Source organism: Henckelia pumila, chromosome 4 (genome assembly GCF_033568475.1).
Source record: "Henckelia pumila isolate YLH828 chromosome 4, ASM3356847v2, whole genome shotgun sequence".
In the NCBI taxonomy this organism is placed as follows: Eukaryota; Viridiplantae; Streptophyta; class Magnoliopsida; order Lamiales; family Gesneriaceae; genus Henckelia; species Henckelia pumila.
This window is the reverse complement of record NC_133123.1, coordinates 27,555,822-27,572,716: the sequence shown is the minus strand read 5'-3', so window position 1 is coordinate 27,572,716 and position 16,895 is coordinate 27,555,822. Positions and strand designations below refer to the sequence as shown.

Genomic DNA, 16,895 nt, shown 5'->3' with positions numbered 1-16,895 from the left:
TCATGTTTGTGTGCTTTTTTGGCATGAAATTACTGTGACAAATGATGGAGTACGTATTAGTTTGTTTTATTTATTTTTTCTTTTAAAGAATATTATGTGATGTGAGAGTGAGGTGGACCAATAACTTCCATAACAAACTATAGCTGTATAAAAAGATACAAGTTCCATTTTTCACGAAGTCATACCGCCAATTGAATGTTTTTTCTCGCATTGGGTTGAATATATTTGAGCTAGTAAAGAAGAAATGTTGTACAAAACACCAGAAGGACGACTTGTAGGTTTCTTCATGTTGCTCAAATGTAGATAAAGGTCGCAAGTATAATGTACATAAATATACTGGGAAAAAAAAAGGAAAGAAAAAAAGAGCAAAGTAAAAACAAAAAGTAACGTAGCATCACAAGCTCTATTAACAAAAAAAATGAGAAAATAAAAGGCCACGCACAAATAGATCAAAACAGGATTAAGTTTGTCTTTTCCAGATAGCCAATAAGCAAGTGAATTCAAGACTCTACACCCGCATGAACCAGCAGAATCTTTTACCGGCCAAACCATCCCCGAGGAACTTGGCCTTCACCGTCATTCATCAATTTGTCCAGTACCACGTTTAAATCTACCGTTTGTCCATTCTCTGTCAATTTCCGTACAGTGGCCCTCACTTGGTCTCTTGGAAATCCCATGTGGGTCACTTTCTCAACCACATCATCAATAGGAACCTTGTTCCCGGAGCCGCCAGACCCCGACCCACCACCAACATTAGAGGCTGTCGGGATTGCTTGAGGTAATACTCGAGCAGTAGGTAGCTGAGGATAACCACTTCCACCACCAAATCCACCAGCGTTAGAAGGAAGTTGCTGTTGCTTCCTTGGCGAGTCACTACCACCATACTGCGATGGCGAGCTGCTGTATGGATATGGTTCAACATGACCTGCTGATTGACCAAATGGATGAGGATATCCTGGAATAGGCCTGCCAGATTGAGGCTCATAAACATTTTGAGTTGGACTATATAATTGTTGAGGGGGAGGAACTCCGACCGAAGGATGAGAAGGTGGTGGGCGAATGCCAGGTGGATAACTTTGGGTAGGTCCATACGATGTTTCTTCAGAGTGATGACTCAATTGTGGTTGAGGTAGGGATGTGTTAATTGCAGAGAATGAGGGATGTAGTTGAGGAGGTGGAGGTGGAGGTGGCTGAGAGAGTGGTTGAGGAGGTGGAGGGGGCTGATGTTGGTGCTGTGGCAGAGGTGGTTGAGAGTACCGTGGTTGAGGAGGTGATGGCTGATGGTGCTGCGGCGGCCGTGGCGGCTGATTTTGGTGCTGCGGTGGAGGTGGCTGATTTTGGTGCTGCGGTGGAGGTGGCTGAAGCTGATGCTGCTGGGGTGGTGGAGGTACTTGATACTGCTGTTGGGGAGTCTGGCCAGATTGAGGAAAGTAAGATTCTTGCTGAGGAACAGTAGTAGTTTGGTTTTGTGAATACTGGTTAGGAAACTGAACATGGGGCTCTGAATTTTGTTGCATTGGCGGCGGCGGTGCATTGGGAGGAGGGAAGCTTGGAGGTGGCTGCGTAAGAGAAATCGTGGAGAACTGCTGGTTAGCAGATGAAACTGACTGGGTCAGTTCAGTGTGTGCAAGGTTTTGGCTTTCGACTAGTTCCAAATTCGGAGACTGCAGCTTAGCAGCTGGTAGCTCACTTACTCTTTCTTGTTTATCACTTATCACCTGTACACCAGTTTGCACCTGCAGACATATTAAAAAATTAAAAATCGTAATGTACCCCAAACCAAAAGAAGAACCCAACTCTCTAATTCGTTCGACTATTTTTACACAAAAAATGATCAAAATAAAGCAGGATTAGATGAAAAATATCTTTGAATAATTTCATGTACATGTAATAGTAGCTAAACTTTCTCTGCGTACTTAGAACACAATCAAGAATATGAAAAAAGCTATACTTTATATTACTATAAGTTAATGTCATTTAACATATCAACTCAGCCACGTCCGTCCAGATAACTCAGAAACTCACGTGGCCAAATGACTATAATAAAGCTGAAAAAGGAATAGAACACGCTGTCTCCAAGACAAGGAGGCATCAAATAAGTTGATGACAAACTTGTACCTATTGTCGCTTAAAAGTGTACATGAAAAGGAAAAGATGCAGAGGTACCTCTCTAAGAATATTGCCAATTTGTCTCAGTTTCCCATCGATTACCCCAAGGTTGTTTCCAACAGACTCCTTCAAATCATCCATGGAATTTTCAAGCTTACGAGTCCTTGTTTCCAACTGCGATAGCCGCGCACTCACAACATCCATAGTGTGCATAAGATTATCTGTGTACTTTTTCACTGTCTTATCAATCTCGGAAACTAAAGAAGCACTCAAAGATGCATTGAAAGGTGTTTGACTCTGCCCCAAGTCGAATTTGGCTGGCTCGTCAATATCCAGAGAATTGTGGTTCTAAACAAAGAAGAACAACCCAGAAAGAAAATTTTCATGAGATTTGGACTAGGACGCTAAATGCATGCAAGAGCAAAGTTGTGTCTCCCTGTACATACACACCCCATAAAAAAGCAGCAACTTGTTCTCTAGAATCCATAGGATCAATAGCCAATCGACCAACGTAGATCAAATATTGAAATGCTCATAATCGAAATAGCATCATCATTCACACAAAAAGATGAAATAAGAAAGACCCAAAACAACACATCCAACAATAAAACAGAAATAGCAATTCCAGGAAACAAACAAGGAGCAAGTTAAACCATTCAAAAACTCCCGATGCCACCTAACTGCAAGTATTTACTCGTTAAGGAAGCTACTAGCATTCACCTATTCTAAATTCATAGAATAAAACATAATAGAGCAAACAATCCAATATAGATAATTCAGATTGATTCAAACCAACTTTTAGCAAAGGAGAGAGATAGGAACTAATAAGGGTTGGAGAAAATACTCTGTTTGAAGAAACATTGATTTTGGAATCAAGAGAATTCCAGGTCCTGAGAGAAGCATCGTCTTCACCAGAATCAAAATTAGACACGTGATTCGTCGAAGGAAGAGGAGACGACGACCCAACGCCGGGACGAATCGGCATGAAATCATAGCTCGGAACGATTCCATCTCTTTTCTCGTCAGAACGATTCATGAAATCGATAAATTCATTGTCACCGCCGCTGCTGTTCATAGCAGCCGTCATGGTCTGGGAATTAGATAGGTCCATGATCTGCTTGTCCATGAACTGCGACGCCACATTACTGTTCATCTGCGCACACAATCAAACGTATAGAGTCATGTAATCGTTAAAAAAACTGAAATTGGTAAAAAGGGTTAGGGTTTGATGCTTAAAACGGGGATATTTTGGTGAGAAATACTCGAAGAATTGGAAGACGACCTTTGGAAGTGAAGACTCTGTTACTTCTCGGTGAGGGGCATCGATATTGTGAAATGTATTGTGATTTGCGAAGACTCCTCAAGTAATTTGTATCCCATCCCTACAGTTATGTTTGGTCCAGTCCTTGCGTTTTCTACTAAAGGCGTGCTAGCCTAAAGATCCATTGCGCAATGAAATGACACGTTTTGTTGGAGGCAAGTGATACGATGAGAAAAATAGCATTCACTTAACCGTATGTATTATCGTTTTTGTATTAGATAAATGAGGTCTTATCAAATCGAATACATCAAATATTCAAGAATATTCAAGAGAGGAGAAAGTAAAAATCCTGAAAATAGTATACAAATAATAATATTTTTAAAAAAATTATACAGAAAGAAAATGAACTAAATGACATATATTCCTTAAAAGTATAAAGGCATATGAATTTTGCGCATGCCAAATTGTACGTATAAGATGGAGATGATTGCAATATTTGTCACATTTTTTTGTTTGGAAATAGTTGATCGAATTCAGACTGCAGACATTTTGCGGATGCATTTTTCTTTGTATATGTTCTTAGCACGCATTTATTTGCGTTGAATTTAGAGATCAAATGCCAATATGACACTCATGAGCACTCCATATAGTATGGAGACTATGTAATTGTGCTACATCTTTCATGATGTTTTGTTAGCGAAAACACCGCAGCAATACCAAGAACTTCGAATACATTCATTGGTCTAAGAATAATTACACATGGAGTTTAAAGTTTTGTTGTTTTGTTTTTTGGTTTTCGAGTATGGTCGTCTACTCTGCAAATGCTTGATGCGGTAGCTTGTGCTGTCTTGCAATGACGGGATTATACCATTATTCATCTCCATTTATTTTCTTTACCCATCTCCAGAATTTGGCAAAGCTTCCCAGATTCAATTCCCTTCCTGCTCTTTCCCGGGCACGTGCTTGAGCCGGAGTTTCTTCTACATCTACAGAATGTGCTGTAACACGAGTAATATGCAATAAGAAATACTTGACAAATGACGCAACCAAGAGATTATTGCACAGGCGTTACTTGTTAGCTTCTGATGTAGAAGCACGCATACAAAGATATTAAGAATGAATTCTTCAGTTAACCACTTACCATATCTATGCTGATTTTTGTGCTGCTGCTGCTGCTGCTGCTTGTTGAAGGATTTGGCAGCTACAAACACGTTTGCAGGTCTATCCCAGCCTTGTCCAAATATGCCATGGCCGGCCCTCGGTTGAGGTTGAATCAGGTACTCGAGCACTTCTAAATTTTCTGTATCCACCCAATGGATGCAGTTTACAGGACATGATTCCACTGATATCTGTCAAACAAGTCACATTAATCTCATGGACCGGGGGCGGTTTATTTTACTTTAGGAGGCCAAGGAGGGACTACCCTTTTCAGCCTCATTGGACTCACCCCAGATACATTGTATCATTATTGCAACAAAGTGCGGATCCAGGAATTCGGGAAAAGGAAGGGCGATATGAGACAACAAAGTAAAAACCTTTGGTTTTATAAAAAATTATTGATGTCTGCCCCTTCAAACCTGAAACCTTTGGTTTCAAAAATCATTACCAAAAATTTCAATGATTTTCAGGTTTGAGGGGGCAGGCAGCAATCCCCATTCCCCATCTCGATTTGCTGCTGGATCTGATCTGCCTTGGAAATGCAGATCCTATGAAGAGCCATGATTTCAACAACCTAGTAAGAATGGCCAGCAGAGGCAGCTGTTTGGGAATTTGATTCAGACAAACAGAAGAATCAAGTTGGCTGATAATGGTATACCTCAATTCTTCCATCATCATCGCCGTATTGAACTTTAACACGCGCAGTTCCAAAAGTTTCATCCATCACGAACGTGTTACCAGCGTGGTGCACGCATTCTCTGCAGCCTAGAATTTCACATTTCATTTCAAGAAATCCCACACGAAGCAACAGTTTCGTTCTTGAATTGTCGATGATAAAAGATATCTCAAAACACAACATAGTTAATATGTTACCTACCTATACAAGCATTTTCGTCCACAAATAGAGCATGAGGTCGCAAGGGCCCTCGCCAAACGCTGCCAGAAGCATTCCTGCCAACCCCGAATCCGGTCCGGCCAGCAGATGCATCGTACTCTTTTCTTGATTCATTGCTCATTAAAACTTTATAGGCTTTGTTAAGTATCAGTGTGTTCTCATGACCCTGAAACTTAATCTTACAATCTATTAAACTTCTAACGGTGAAATCAAGATTCAAGACCATTATATAGGATGCACATAAGCGACCTTTTCCCCTGCTATATCCGGGTGATATTTCTTTTGCAGTCTCCTGTAAGCATCCTTGATTTCTTGAGGACTCGAGTCAACAGAAACTCCAAGCAATTCATAGTAATTCTTGCTTTCTTCTAGCGGGTCCCGACCACATCTAACCGCAACTGATCTCCCTCGCCTACTGATACAAAACCACAAAAATCCCATTTTGTGAGGTAATATTCACTGCAAAGAACACAACTTTAGCTATTCATTCACTACGAAAGGCTCCATATTAACGTTTGTACATGTTACCTCGAGATGGGCTTCTCGAAATATGGTCGGCAATCGCTTTGCAAAGGATTTGGCGTAGAGAATTGGCGATGAAATACAAAAGAGGACGTCATTTTTGTCTGGTTTGTTGGGTAACGGTTCACTAGATAGTCTCTTGTACTTGGCAATGAGGTCGAAGATATTTTGGTCACTTTTCGGATGACATTGCAACAACTGGAATGTATCAAAAAACAGATATTTATTGTGGACGAGATTGTGTACGAGTGACGCAGATAATTTTTGTTTTGAGTAAGGTTAGATGTATATTTTAGTATACATTTTGATTTATGTTTTTATTTATTAATTAGAAAATTTTCTTAATCAGCCATATATTTATTTTTTTTATCATAAGTAATTTTGTATTTAATGATAAAAATGAAAAAAAAAAATTAAATAATAGTGTAAATCTTTTATACACTACTAGTGTTAAATCTAGCAATTTGTTTAATAAATAGTAAAAGATTTGTTTACGTATACAAGGACTGTTGAAAAAAAATATAAAAGCCCCCTCCTATATACGAATAGAGATTGAAACTATGTGTGTTTGTATAAAATGTGAGATTATGTTAAATCGAGAGATACGTGTTTATATAAGATATTAGTTCGAAAATAACATTTTAAAAAATGATAATGATGAAATCAAAATTTATTATTTTGAATGAGATATTTACGCTAAAATTTTATAATAAAAAAAATGCTAGATGTAAACATTATTGTAGTGTACAATCACGTTCCTTATTTTTCTTCCAAATCTCAAACATATTCATTCATTTTTCTTTTTTTTTTAAACGTTTTTCTTATTTTTCGGATGTAAGTGATCAAATCTTTTTTTCAACCCAACACAAAAATTATATATATATATTTTTAATTTCTGACAAATTTAGAAAAATTATTGTATTTTATTATTGTTTTCATTAATATTTTTTATTGCATACGCATTACGTGTGTTTATTTGTTAGTATTGATTACTGCTTATGGGACGATTGCCGATCCAATTTTGCCAATTTTCCATTCGATAGACCCGTTTTTTGATAAAGCGTGTTGTGGGAAAACGATTTGAATTAGTTGAGCTTCTTGAGTAGTGAGTAGTGAGTAGTGAGTAGTGAGTAGTGAGTAGTGAGTCCTCCCCTGTTTATATAGGAAAAACGGGTTGATCAACGACATGGGTGCGTAGCTGCAAAATGTTCGCCGTCAAATTTCTCCGGCCGCTTAGGGCTCCTATCGCCGTCGTTTTTTCATGTCCTTCTGGCAGAGCAACTCCTAGTTAGCACCCTTCTCGATCAAACAGGCATATGCTCGTCCATTTAAAGGCATACTCTGATCACTGGGTTATTTCTGCTGTCAGGTCTCGGAAAATCCGATTTTTTCAAGGCGTGGATAAAATTGGAAGCTGTAAACTCTCCGGAGCTGTGTAACTTAGCCAAATCTAGTTTCAAATCGGTTGCTTTGCGGAAACCATGTGAATACGCTCAGAAATTACGCGACTCAGGTGAATTATAAGTGTTTTTAGTATAACTTCCATTTGTTCTTGAATGTGTTATTCTGTGCTATCACCACCTTGACCATATTGGACGAGCAACAAGATCAATTTAGTTCACTTGTAAGAAAATGTTTACTGTTAATGAAAGGTTTGCTTTGTGTGTGAAGGGTCATCCACTGAAATTCTGAAAACTGTTGGTTTTGCTCACAAGTCACAGGATGCAAGTTTTCGGTGGGAAATACGTTTGTGTGTGGTGCTCTTGGGTCAATTATCCTTTGGCCACCTATTTCTTATTCTTACTGTTTGGAAGGTGAGTAGCAAGTTTTCTGGTTAATGTGTTGCCTTCCTGTACTTTGAAGGTGATTGTTAGTTGCTATGTCATAGCAGGAGTGGGTGAAATTTTGTTTCTCGTGTTATAGGTTTCCATCCACTGGCTGATTATCCTCAAAAGATTTCGACGGATTCGCCTTCTCGCGAAAAAGTTGATGGGATTATTGCTTTGATTCGGAAATTGATAGTTCCGTTTTTCCTCGTCTTGAATTTGTGGCTGAATTGGGGACAAAGTCACCCTTTCTTTCTTGTGGCTAAAGTCACCCTTGTCTTTCTTACCACAAAGCCATTCCCTTCCTCGGTTTATTTAGCGGTTGATCGGGTAATTAGCATTTTCTCAATTGGTTGCCCGTATGGAAATGTGCATTGTTTAGGACACTTACTGAAATCCAGCTTTCTGTCATATGTTAAGACTGGCACTCTGTAGCTTACGAAAAGATTGAGAAATATCATGATTAATTTCTCTACATATTCAAGTTTCATAATCTCATAGCTTCCACCTCGTTTTTCCCTTATTAAACTTTTCAGTTGCGGCACCAGATTATGAGCCAACAACCCTTCTTGCACAGATTCAAGGTGATTTTCTTGCTCCATTTATTGAATTTTTTAACCGTTGCTGTACAATACTGTCCTTGTGCATTCTCTTACTGAATTTAGTGTCAAACTATGAGTTAAGAAAATACAAAACTCCCAGTTTTTTTTTTTTTTTTTAACATCTTCCTCCCCTGTAATTTTCAGCCACCACAAGCAAAGACGGTAGAAGTTGAAGATTACACTTTCTTATGTCTCGCCAGAGTTGAAATTAAAGACAAAAAACTTGTGCTGATCGGGGTTTTGGGTGGTTGGTGGATCTTGCCTTTGTCATACTCGTCACACAAGGAAGTTCTTCTGTTTGATAAATCATGGAAGGAACTAGTTTCTCTAGTTAAGAGCAGATTCAGATACAACTGCTGATATATGTTAGGTACTGAGATAAGGGTCGGGCAATACCTTTCGAGATGGAGAGGAGTGAGAGGTGATATCTCCAAATATGTAAAATCCCTATGTTATTTTATTTTTTTATTAACCATGAGAAGATTATCAAGCCATACAAGGAGTAATTACATTGGAAATGATAGCAGGAGAAGATGTGACTCATCGTGCAAGACTTCTAACTGAGCCTTCCTAGCAAGAGTATGGACAGTTTGATCCGCTGATCGATGCACAAAATGAGAAGATGGTACATCCATAACAAGATTTTATAATCTTTTACAAGTAGACCTAAACTTGAAGAATCTGGCTTAGGATTGTTCAAAGATTGAATTTCCGGGAGGGCATCAGATTTGACGATGGCATGCCAAATGTGCGTACTATTTAGCGAACTGAAGGCTTCTCTAATATTCAGAGTTTCAGACATTCAGCTGAAGTTCGAGTGTCCCTTGTTATTTTCAAAATATTCAATCATGTTATAATGTATGGCTTACCACTTCCCAGAAAGCGTTGTCATTAGACCATCTTCATTTCAACTCCCAGCAAGTAATTTATTCCTAAGACCAAATAATCTATGGCATGAAACAATAATGTTGTCAACACGATTATTGTTATGACTTTACTTAACACAAAAACTCATGGGAGATCCTAGTCAACTTTGTGACATGGATTTTCGATCCACTTTGACATATAAAAAAAAAAAAATCATTGTTTTTATGTTTAAATTATTAATTTTCACTGTAAAAGTATGATTTTTTTTAAAAGTTATTCGTAGATAAATATCTGTTGTACCTTGTATATGTGCCAAAAATAATCCATTGTTTTTATGTTCAAATTATTAGTTTATTTTTTTTTCTTTGCCTTAAAAAACCATCCAATTCCATTAAACCGACGGCAGATTGTTTTTCTACATGTAGACTAATTAATTAATAATGGAATCACATGTTTAGGCAGTGTTTAGGTAGTGTCCGGGAGAACTTCTTCGAAACATTTTTCAACTTTTTTTTCCACAAAAATTTTAAAATTTGTGAAATCTTGGGAAAGAAAATCTGAAAATTGCTTCTTATAAGCAAAAAAACACAAATAAAACAATATTTAATGAATAATTGGAAATACATAAAAAATATATTTAAAAATATGTTTTTAGAAGACTCTAGTTCACTTGCTTCAGAACTATATTTTTGTTCTTTTTCTTTTGTTCGTAGATCAACGAATCAAACAGTTCATAGTTTAGCTAGGTCGTCTGGTTCTTTGTCTAACGTTTGATGGCTATATAGTTTTTTAGCTTCAAAAAATAATAATAAAAATTTGTTGTCAGAAGGTGTCATGGATGGATCAACCGTAATCTTATTCATATTTTTCCCTATATCTATACTATTGATTAAGGAAGAGGGATGAATAGTAACTAACTTTTGGCAAAACTTTTTTTTAATATGTTAATAATACCCTTAATTAGTTTTTTTTTTTTTTTTCTAAATTTTTATTTACCTTTTTTTACAAATCTTTTTATTTATAATTTAATTAAAAATATTTAAAAAACAAAAATAAAATTATGATTGTACAAGTACGCGTTGCGTACTCTGAGACGTTAGTATAAATAATCTCTATCTTAGACACCATTTTTTGTTCTACTAAAATTTCCCTTTCTTTATTTTTTTATAAAAAATTCAATATTTTAAATCGCATTGTAGGCTCTCGATATTTTTATAATTGCAATTTAATTTTTCGATAATTTTTATACCACATCAATAAAAAAAAATAATATACATGTCTGCATCAATACACCAATTTACATAATCGGCTCACCTAATTCTGTATGTATGTATGTACATACGTACGGTACCTGTAATATAGTATTTATTTATACACGCCTACTCTAGTTTTTTTGTTCTTCCGCCGTCCACAGAGGTGTGTGCCACCGCAACCACCGAGAAGTACATGGGTGCTGTGATGGCCGAGAGAGATGACGGCAGTGAGCCAAAGAATGCGGTAACGATGAAGAGTTGGTGTTTTGTTGCAGAACTAGAAGGAGAATCGATTATTTTTTCCCCGAATCTTCTTCTTTTCTGTTTTGTTGTTTTCATAATCCGCTTTATCTTTGTCAAAGTTTAAATCTTTTGTGCAAAATTTGTTTAATTTTTAGAGATTGTAGGATGTGTTCATTTGATTGTTCTCCCATTTTCCTTTTTATCTGAAAGTATCCAAAATTTTTAAACCCACGTCTGATTTTGTGATAATTTCAGAATATGGTTACAATTACTGCTACTTTTTTTTTGTTGAATTTGAGGGGAAAAGGAGGAGAATTCATTTATTTTATTAAACTCAGTAGGGTTGTTCTGTTATCTGCACAGGTGTCCATCAACCCTCACATTTGCCATTGCTGCAAGTGGTGTACGAGGAGGAGACAAAGGAGATGTCTTCCTCAAGAAATGTTTATGGAAATTCTTTTACATCTTCCGGCTCAAGCTGTTCATAATGTGATGAAGCATGTTTGCAGAGAATGGAATCTTATGATCAGTACCAAAGATTTCATCCAACACCATCTTCAGAATTCAACTTGTGGAATTATAATCCAGGAGGAATTTCCGGCTTGCGGTCGGGACGTGATTTATTTGGAAATGCGACGAGGTTGTCTCGAGAAATGTAAGTTTGACTACGGATCTGAATCTCTATTATGGACTAGCTGTAATGGTTTAGCGGTGGCGCGTGACCTCAGAGATTCACATATTTATTATGTTACTAATCCCTTGACAAAATGGCGGACTATACTTCCTCCAAATTCCAGGAAGATGGGGGGGTCTTATTCAGGATTTTGTTTAGCATTTGTTGAGGCTTCGGTGGAGTATAAAGTGGTGTATGCACGTGGTAACAAACGATATGGTAAGCCAACGCAAATTGCAGTGCTAACTATTGGAGTTGATAGAGTTTGGCGGCATATTGACATAGGACACTCATCTCAAGCAATTAGGAGGATTGTACCAATAGTTACAGGAGGCTATGTAAACTGGATGGGCAAAACTTATGTTTTGACTTTGAATGTAGAGAGTGAGACCATTCGCTGGTTTCCTATACCTTCATTTCTCAGAAGAATCGGAACATTTTTACCGATGGGCTGTAGTTTATCCTTTATTCATAAAACCAGTGAGTTTATGTGGGATGTTTGGGAAATGGATCCTGAAACTGGAGAGTGGACAATGATTCTTAGCCTTGATTTGGAACCTCTGAAATACAGTTTTAAGGCCTTGTTTGGCAGTTATGCCACATTTTTGGTGGTTCCCTTTGGTTGGTTAGGAATTCGAGAGGTCTTGGTCTTCAGTACTGGATTTCCTGAGACAAATTGCGTGGCTTATAATGCTAACACAAGAGTTCCTCAGACAAATTGCGTGGCTTATAATGTTAAGACAAGAGAATTTCAGTCGTTCGAGTTGGGCACCACCTGCAAATCATACCATTTTGTACCTCATGTGAACAGTCTGATTTGTTTGGAAGGATGATTTTAAGTTAACAGAAAAGGAAATAAGCAGAGAATTCCAATTCAAGATTTTATTGCTCCTGACATGATATTCTAAATGGGGTGAGTCTCATAGTTAGTTTTGATTATTGAGTGATGGAATTCTTGGTTGATGGAAACACATTTTTAGTACATGTTTGTTTAAATGTGTGTGTGTGTTTTCTCTCAATTCTCGCGAGTTCATAAAATTGATTGTAATACTTTTAAGAAGATATCTATTTTATAAAATATGTGTAGTTGTTTTGCATTAAGAAGCATTAGTTGTTTTTGTTGTGATACTAACACATGAATATTATATCTTATATTTTATAAAATATGTGTAGTTGTTTTGCATTAAGAAGCATTAGTTGTTTTTGTTGTGATACTAAGTTACTAACACATGAATAATATATATTATGTAATGGTTAGGAGGGATGTACCATTAGTTACAGGAGGCTATGTACACTGGATAGGCAAAACTTATGTTTTGACTTTGAATGTTGAGAGTGAGACCATTTGCTGGTTTCCTATGCCTCCATTTCCCAAAAGAATCCGAACTTTTTTACCAATGGGCTGTAATTTATCCTTTATTCATAAAACCAATGAGTTTATGAGGGATATTTGGGAAATGAATCCAGAAATTGGAGAGTGGACTATGATTCTTAGCCTTGATTTGGAACCTTTGAGATACAGTTTTAAGGCCTTTTGTGGCAATTATGCCAAATTGGTGGTTCCCTTTGGTTGGTTAGCAATTAGAGAGTTCTTGGTTTTCAGTACTGTATATCATTACACAAATTGCTTGTCTTATAATGTTAAGACGAGAAATTCAGTCGTTTGAGTTGGGCACCACCTTCAAATCATACCATTTCATACCTCATGTGAGCAGTCTGGTTTGTTTGGAAGGATGATTTAAGTTAACAGAAAAGTAAAGAAGCAGAGAATTCCGACTTCAAGATTGGATTGCTCATGACATGCTATTCTACATGGGGTGGGTCTCATAGTTAGTTTGATTATTGAGTGATGGAATTCTTGGTTGATGGAAACACATTTTTAGTACATGTTTGTTTCAGTTGTGTGTCAGTGTGTGTGTTTTCTCTCAATTCACGCGAGCTCCTAAAATTGATGGTAATACTTTTAAGAATATATATTTTTTTATAAAATATGTGTAGTTGTTTTGCATTAAGAAGCATTCGTACTAGAACTTGATGGTCTCGAATCGAGCCATGTTCCCAATTTACTATAAAAATGTGATTATGAGTAACCCTTAGCATGATGCACGAAGTTTTTCCTGAGACTTTGTTTTTGTTGTGATACCAACACATGAATAATATATCTTATATATGTTTTCCTATGTGAGAGACAAAGAAGAGGGACATCTTCTTATGGAATTTTATAACCGTACACAATACCCTTCTCTGTGCTCTTCTTTTATCAAATGATTTTTACATAAAATACAAATATCACTGGTGGAAAAAAATAACGAATTTTTTGATAGATCGAAGTTAACGTACTGAAAAATACCACCCAACGTAATAGATAATTACCATTGTAAGATGGAAGATACATGTATTGAAGAAGATGTGACAAATTATAGTGTTTAGAAGGGAGCCGGAGTCCTCAATCTTCATCGAACGCATTGTCCTCAGCACATTTGCAAGTCTATGATTTCATTTTTAAAAAATAAAAATACAGTATAAAACTAAATGAATAATTGTCATGTTTAAGCATGGTTTGATTCGACTTTTTTAAAAAAGTTTGAACCAATTAATTTTATTATCGGGCAAAATCTCGGTTCAGTCCTAAATATTTGGACACATTTTTGATTTAGTCCTAAATGTTTGGATGTTACTGGTTTGGTCCTAAATCTTTCCCAAAAGTTTTCGGTTCAGTCTTAAATGTTTATACGTTCCCGGTTTGGTCCTAAATATTTCCCAAAAGTTTTCGGTTCAGTCCTAAATATTTTTACATTGTCGATTTCGTGCCAAATATTTCTCAAAAGTTCCCGTTTGATCCTTTCATCTACTCGTGTGTTAAAATTAACATCGCGTAGTGTTATTTCATTTATAATTGAGTTTTATATTATTTATTATATATTTAACATTAAACAAGTTGTAAATAAAACACAAATTTATTAGAGTTTTTATCCAAATTTAAATCAATTTTACACAATTTTCAAAATAAATATTAAATTCATGATGATACAAAATAAAAAATTAAATAAAATAAACGAAACTTGAGAAATTAAAATTTAATGATGTTATTATTATTATTATTATTATTATTATTATTATTATTATTATTAGCTTCTATTTTATTTAACTTTATTTTTTGTTTGTAAGTTTTTTTTATCACGCTTTGTTTGTAGATGGAAGTACCAAATCGAGAACTTTTGGAAAATATTTAGGACGAAATCTGGAACGTAAAATATTTAGGACTGAACCGACAATTTTTTAAAACATTTGGGACCAAACCGGGAACATAAAAACATTTAGGACTGAACCGGAAATTTTTAAAAAATATTTCGGATTAAACCGGGAACATTCAAATATTTAGAACTGAACCGAAAATATGTCCAAACATTTAAGACTGAACCGGAATTTTTCCCTCAATTATCGAACCAAATAAACCAAACTAATTTATTAGCTATAACAAGACATATCATGAATAATCAATGCTCGAACCAAACCAAACCAAGGTTTTCGGTTTGAATTATAGAGTTTAATATTTGAGTTTTTTTTCCTATGTTGTCAAACATAATTTAAACTAATCTCTCGACGGTCGACATGCGATGAATGCACACATATTAAATTTTTAGATGTTAAAATAATTTTTGTACAAACAATCTATAGGCTATACAATTTTTATTATTATTTTATTTGAAAATGAATGTTTTACACATATCTTTTTATGGTATGGGCAGTATGCTTATTTGAAATTCAAAGTATAATTACCAAAAATAAAATCAAAGTATTGACAATGATGATATATATGTGCGTGTGACGTTATTGTATGCTAATTATCGATTATAAGTCTCTTTCCTTTCAATAATATAGTATGGTATAGTATCGATTGTATATCACTAGCAAGCATAAATAAGGACAAGTTTGTTATATATGGATTAACCAAACTATTGGGCATCGTTTGACGTTATGGATATGGATATGGGGGAGATTTATTAAATATGCATGGACATCCAATGTTTGGGTATCGATTATTGATTTATTAAAGCTGCGTTTACTTGGGGTGATTATCATGTGATAAGTAGAGCTGTCAAACGGGCCAACCTATGACGGGGCGGACCAACCCACCATCGTGTCGGGCTGGAAATCCTCAACCCAACCCAACCCAACCCAAGGTGGGTTGGGGGTTAGGCGGGCCAGCCCGCGGGTTGGCTCGCGACAAATAAAAATAAATAAAAAATATTATAATTAATTATAAATATCATTTCATAAATAAATATTAATAGAAATATATTAATAATAATTTTAATTATTGATTTCATGTGTGTAAATTTTATATAAAATAATTAATACAAAAACAAAATCACAATTTTTATTAAAAAATACATATATCACAATAAAAATAAATTATTTACTCTCCCGGCCCGCGGGCCAACCCAAGCCCGCGGCGGGCCATCCTGCGCGGGTCACGGGCCTTGGCGGGTTGGCCCATCTAGGCCCACCTTTTGTTGGGTTGAAAAAATTTCAACCCAACCCACTTAAATTATATGACGGGCCGCGCCAGCCCGGCAGGCCTAACCCAAATTGACGTCTCTAGTGATAAGACTTTTAATAATAATTCATCTCATGTTTACTTAAATATTAACAAAAATTCATAAATTCAAGGCCCGTTAATAATTAGATTTGAGCATGATTTGTAATCCTCAATTTCATTAAAGATAAATAATCTATGGCTTGTATAAATGGAAAAAAAAAATTAGAAAACTCTAAATATACCCTTCTTTATAATCTTTTCTATCATATTTATAGGGCAAAATTGTGAATTTTTGTTTAATCACAATTCTAATCACAATTGTAATCAATCACAGTAAACAAATTATTATTTATCCATAACACTCTATATCATATCTAATTAGTTTACTAATCACCTTATAAATTATATCTTCAAAATATTTATCCATAACACTCTATATCATATCTAATTAGTTTACTAATTACCTTATAAATTATATCTTCAAAATCCTATCAACGTAAGTAAACGCAGCCTAAATGTTTTAAGACTTGTATTTGCTATGAAAAGGTATGAAACTATGTTTACCGATAAAGGCCCGATGGCATATTGGGATTAATAGTGAAGTGTCATACATTGGCCCGTGAGTGAACGAGTGCTTGCGAGAGGCCAAGTCTTATATGACGGTTCATTATTTTTTTTATTTTTTATTTTTTGGAATAAGATTACTCTTCTTCTAGTCTCATTTGGAGCAAGAAAATTCTAGAAGGTTTCGACAAGTTCAAAAATTCAAGAAAAATGCGGAGACTTATCTAAAGTGTTCATAAAGTGTGTTGAGCATCTTATAACTGTGTAGGAGTATCCGGAATGTTTTATGACTATCTTGTAAATGAATATGCTATAGAGTAGGGATAAAACATATAAAAGAATAACTTGTCAAACATTCTAGAGAGAAAATCTCCACAAT

General features: G+C 35.7%; 4 protein-coding genes across 10 annotated transcripts; 2 read left to right on the top strand and 2 right to left on the bottom strand.

Annotated features, from left to right (window-relative positions):
• Positions 1–252: 252 nt before the first annotated feature.
• Positions 253–3,518, bottom strand: LOC140863799 (uncharacterized). The gene is made up of 4 exons (XM_073267474.1): positions 3,392–3,518; positions 2,954–3,262; positions 2,167–2,457; positions 253–1,736 (listed from the first exon to the last, which is right to left on the bottom strand). The coding sequence occupies exons 2-4, from the start codon at positions 3,260–3,262 to the stop codon at positions 537–539; spliced, it is 1,800 nt and encodes a 599-aa protein (XP_073123575.1). The 5' UTR covers positions 3,392–3,518; the 3' UTR covers positions 253–536.
• Positions 3,519–4,084: 566 nt separating this feature from the next.
• LOC140867308 (chaperone protein dnaJ C76, chloroplastic-like) lies at positions 4,085–6,121 on the bottom strand. 3 transcript variants are annotated; one of them, XM_073272383.1, is made up of 6 exons: positions 5,952–6,121; positions 5,673–5,838; positions 5,406–5,595; positions 5,187–5,293; positions 4,512–4,719; positions 4,085–4,368 (listed from the first exon to the last, which is right to left on the bottom strand). In XM_073272383.1, exons 1-6 carry the CDS (start codon positions 6,041–6,043, stop codon positions 4,241–4,243), a joined length of 891 nt encoding a protein of 296 aa, XP_073128484.1. In that variant the 5' UTR covers positions 6,044–6,121; the 3' UTR covers positions 4,085–4,240. The 3 variants fall into 3 exon arrangements, with proteins under 3 accessions (XP_073128484.1, XP_073128486.1, XP_073128485.1); XM_073272385.1 differs by having other exon boundaries at positions 5,406–5,589; XM_073272384.1 differs by having other exon boundaries at positions 5,673–5,835.
• Positions 6,122–7,099: 978 nt separating this feature from the next.
• Positions 7,100–9,284, top strand: LOC140866536 (uncharacterized). Of its 5 annotated transcripts, none has more exons than XR_012144916.1 (7): positions 7,100–7,232; positions 7,315–7,458; positions 7,661–7,759; positions 7,869–8,101; positions 8,308–8,355; positions 8,518–8,794; positions 8,901–9,284. XR_012144916.1 is itself a non-coding variant. In XM_073271554.1 (6 exons), exons 1-6 carry the CDS (start codon positions 7,151–7,153, stop codon positions 8,731–8,733), a joined length of 816 nt encoding a protein of 271 aa, XP_073127655.1. In that variant the 5' UTR covers positions 7,100–7,150; the 3' UTR covers positions 8,734–9,284. The 5 variants fall into 5 exon arrangements, 2 of the variants coding, with proteins under 2 accessions (XP_073127655.1, XP_073127654.1); XR_012144918.1 differs by having other exon boundaries at positions 8,898–9,284; XR_012144917.1 differs by having other exon boundaries at positions 8,518–8,811.
• A 1,325-nt stretch (positions 9,285–10,609) lies between these two features.
• Positions 10,610–12,499, top strand: LOC140866504 (putative F-box/kelch-repeat protein At1g13200). Its single transcript, XM_073271504.1, has 2 exons — positions 10,610–10,737; positions 11,100–12,499. Exons 1-2 carry the CDS (start codon positions 10,687–10,689, stop codon positions 12,240–12,242), a joined length of 1,194 nt encoding a protein of 397 aa, XP_073127605.1. The 5' UTR covers positions 10,610–10,686; the 3' UTR covers positions 12,243–12,499.
• Positions 12,500–16,895: the final 4,396 nt, after the last annotated feature.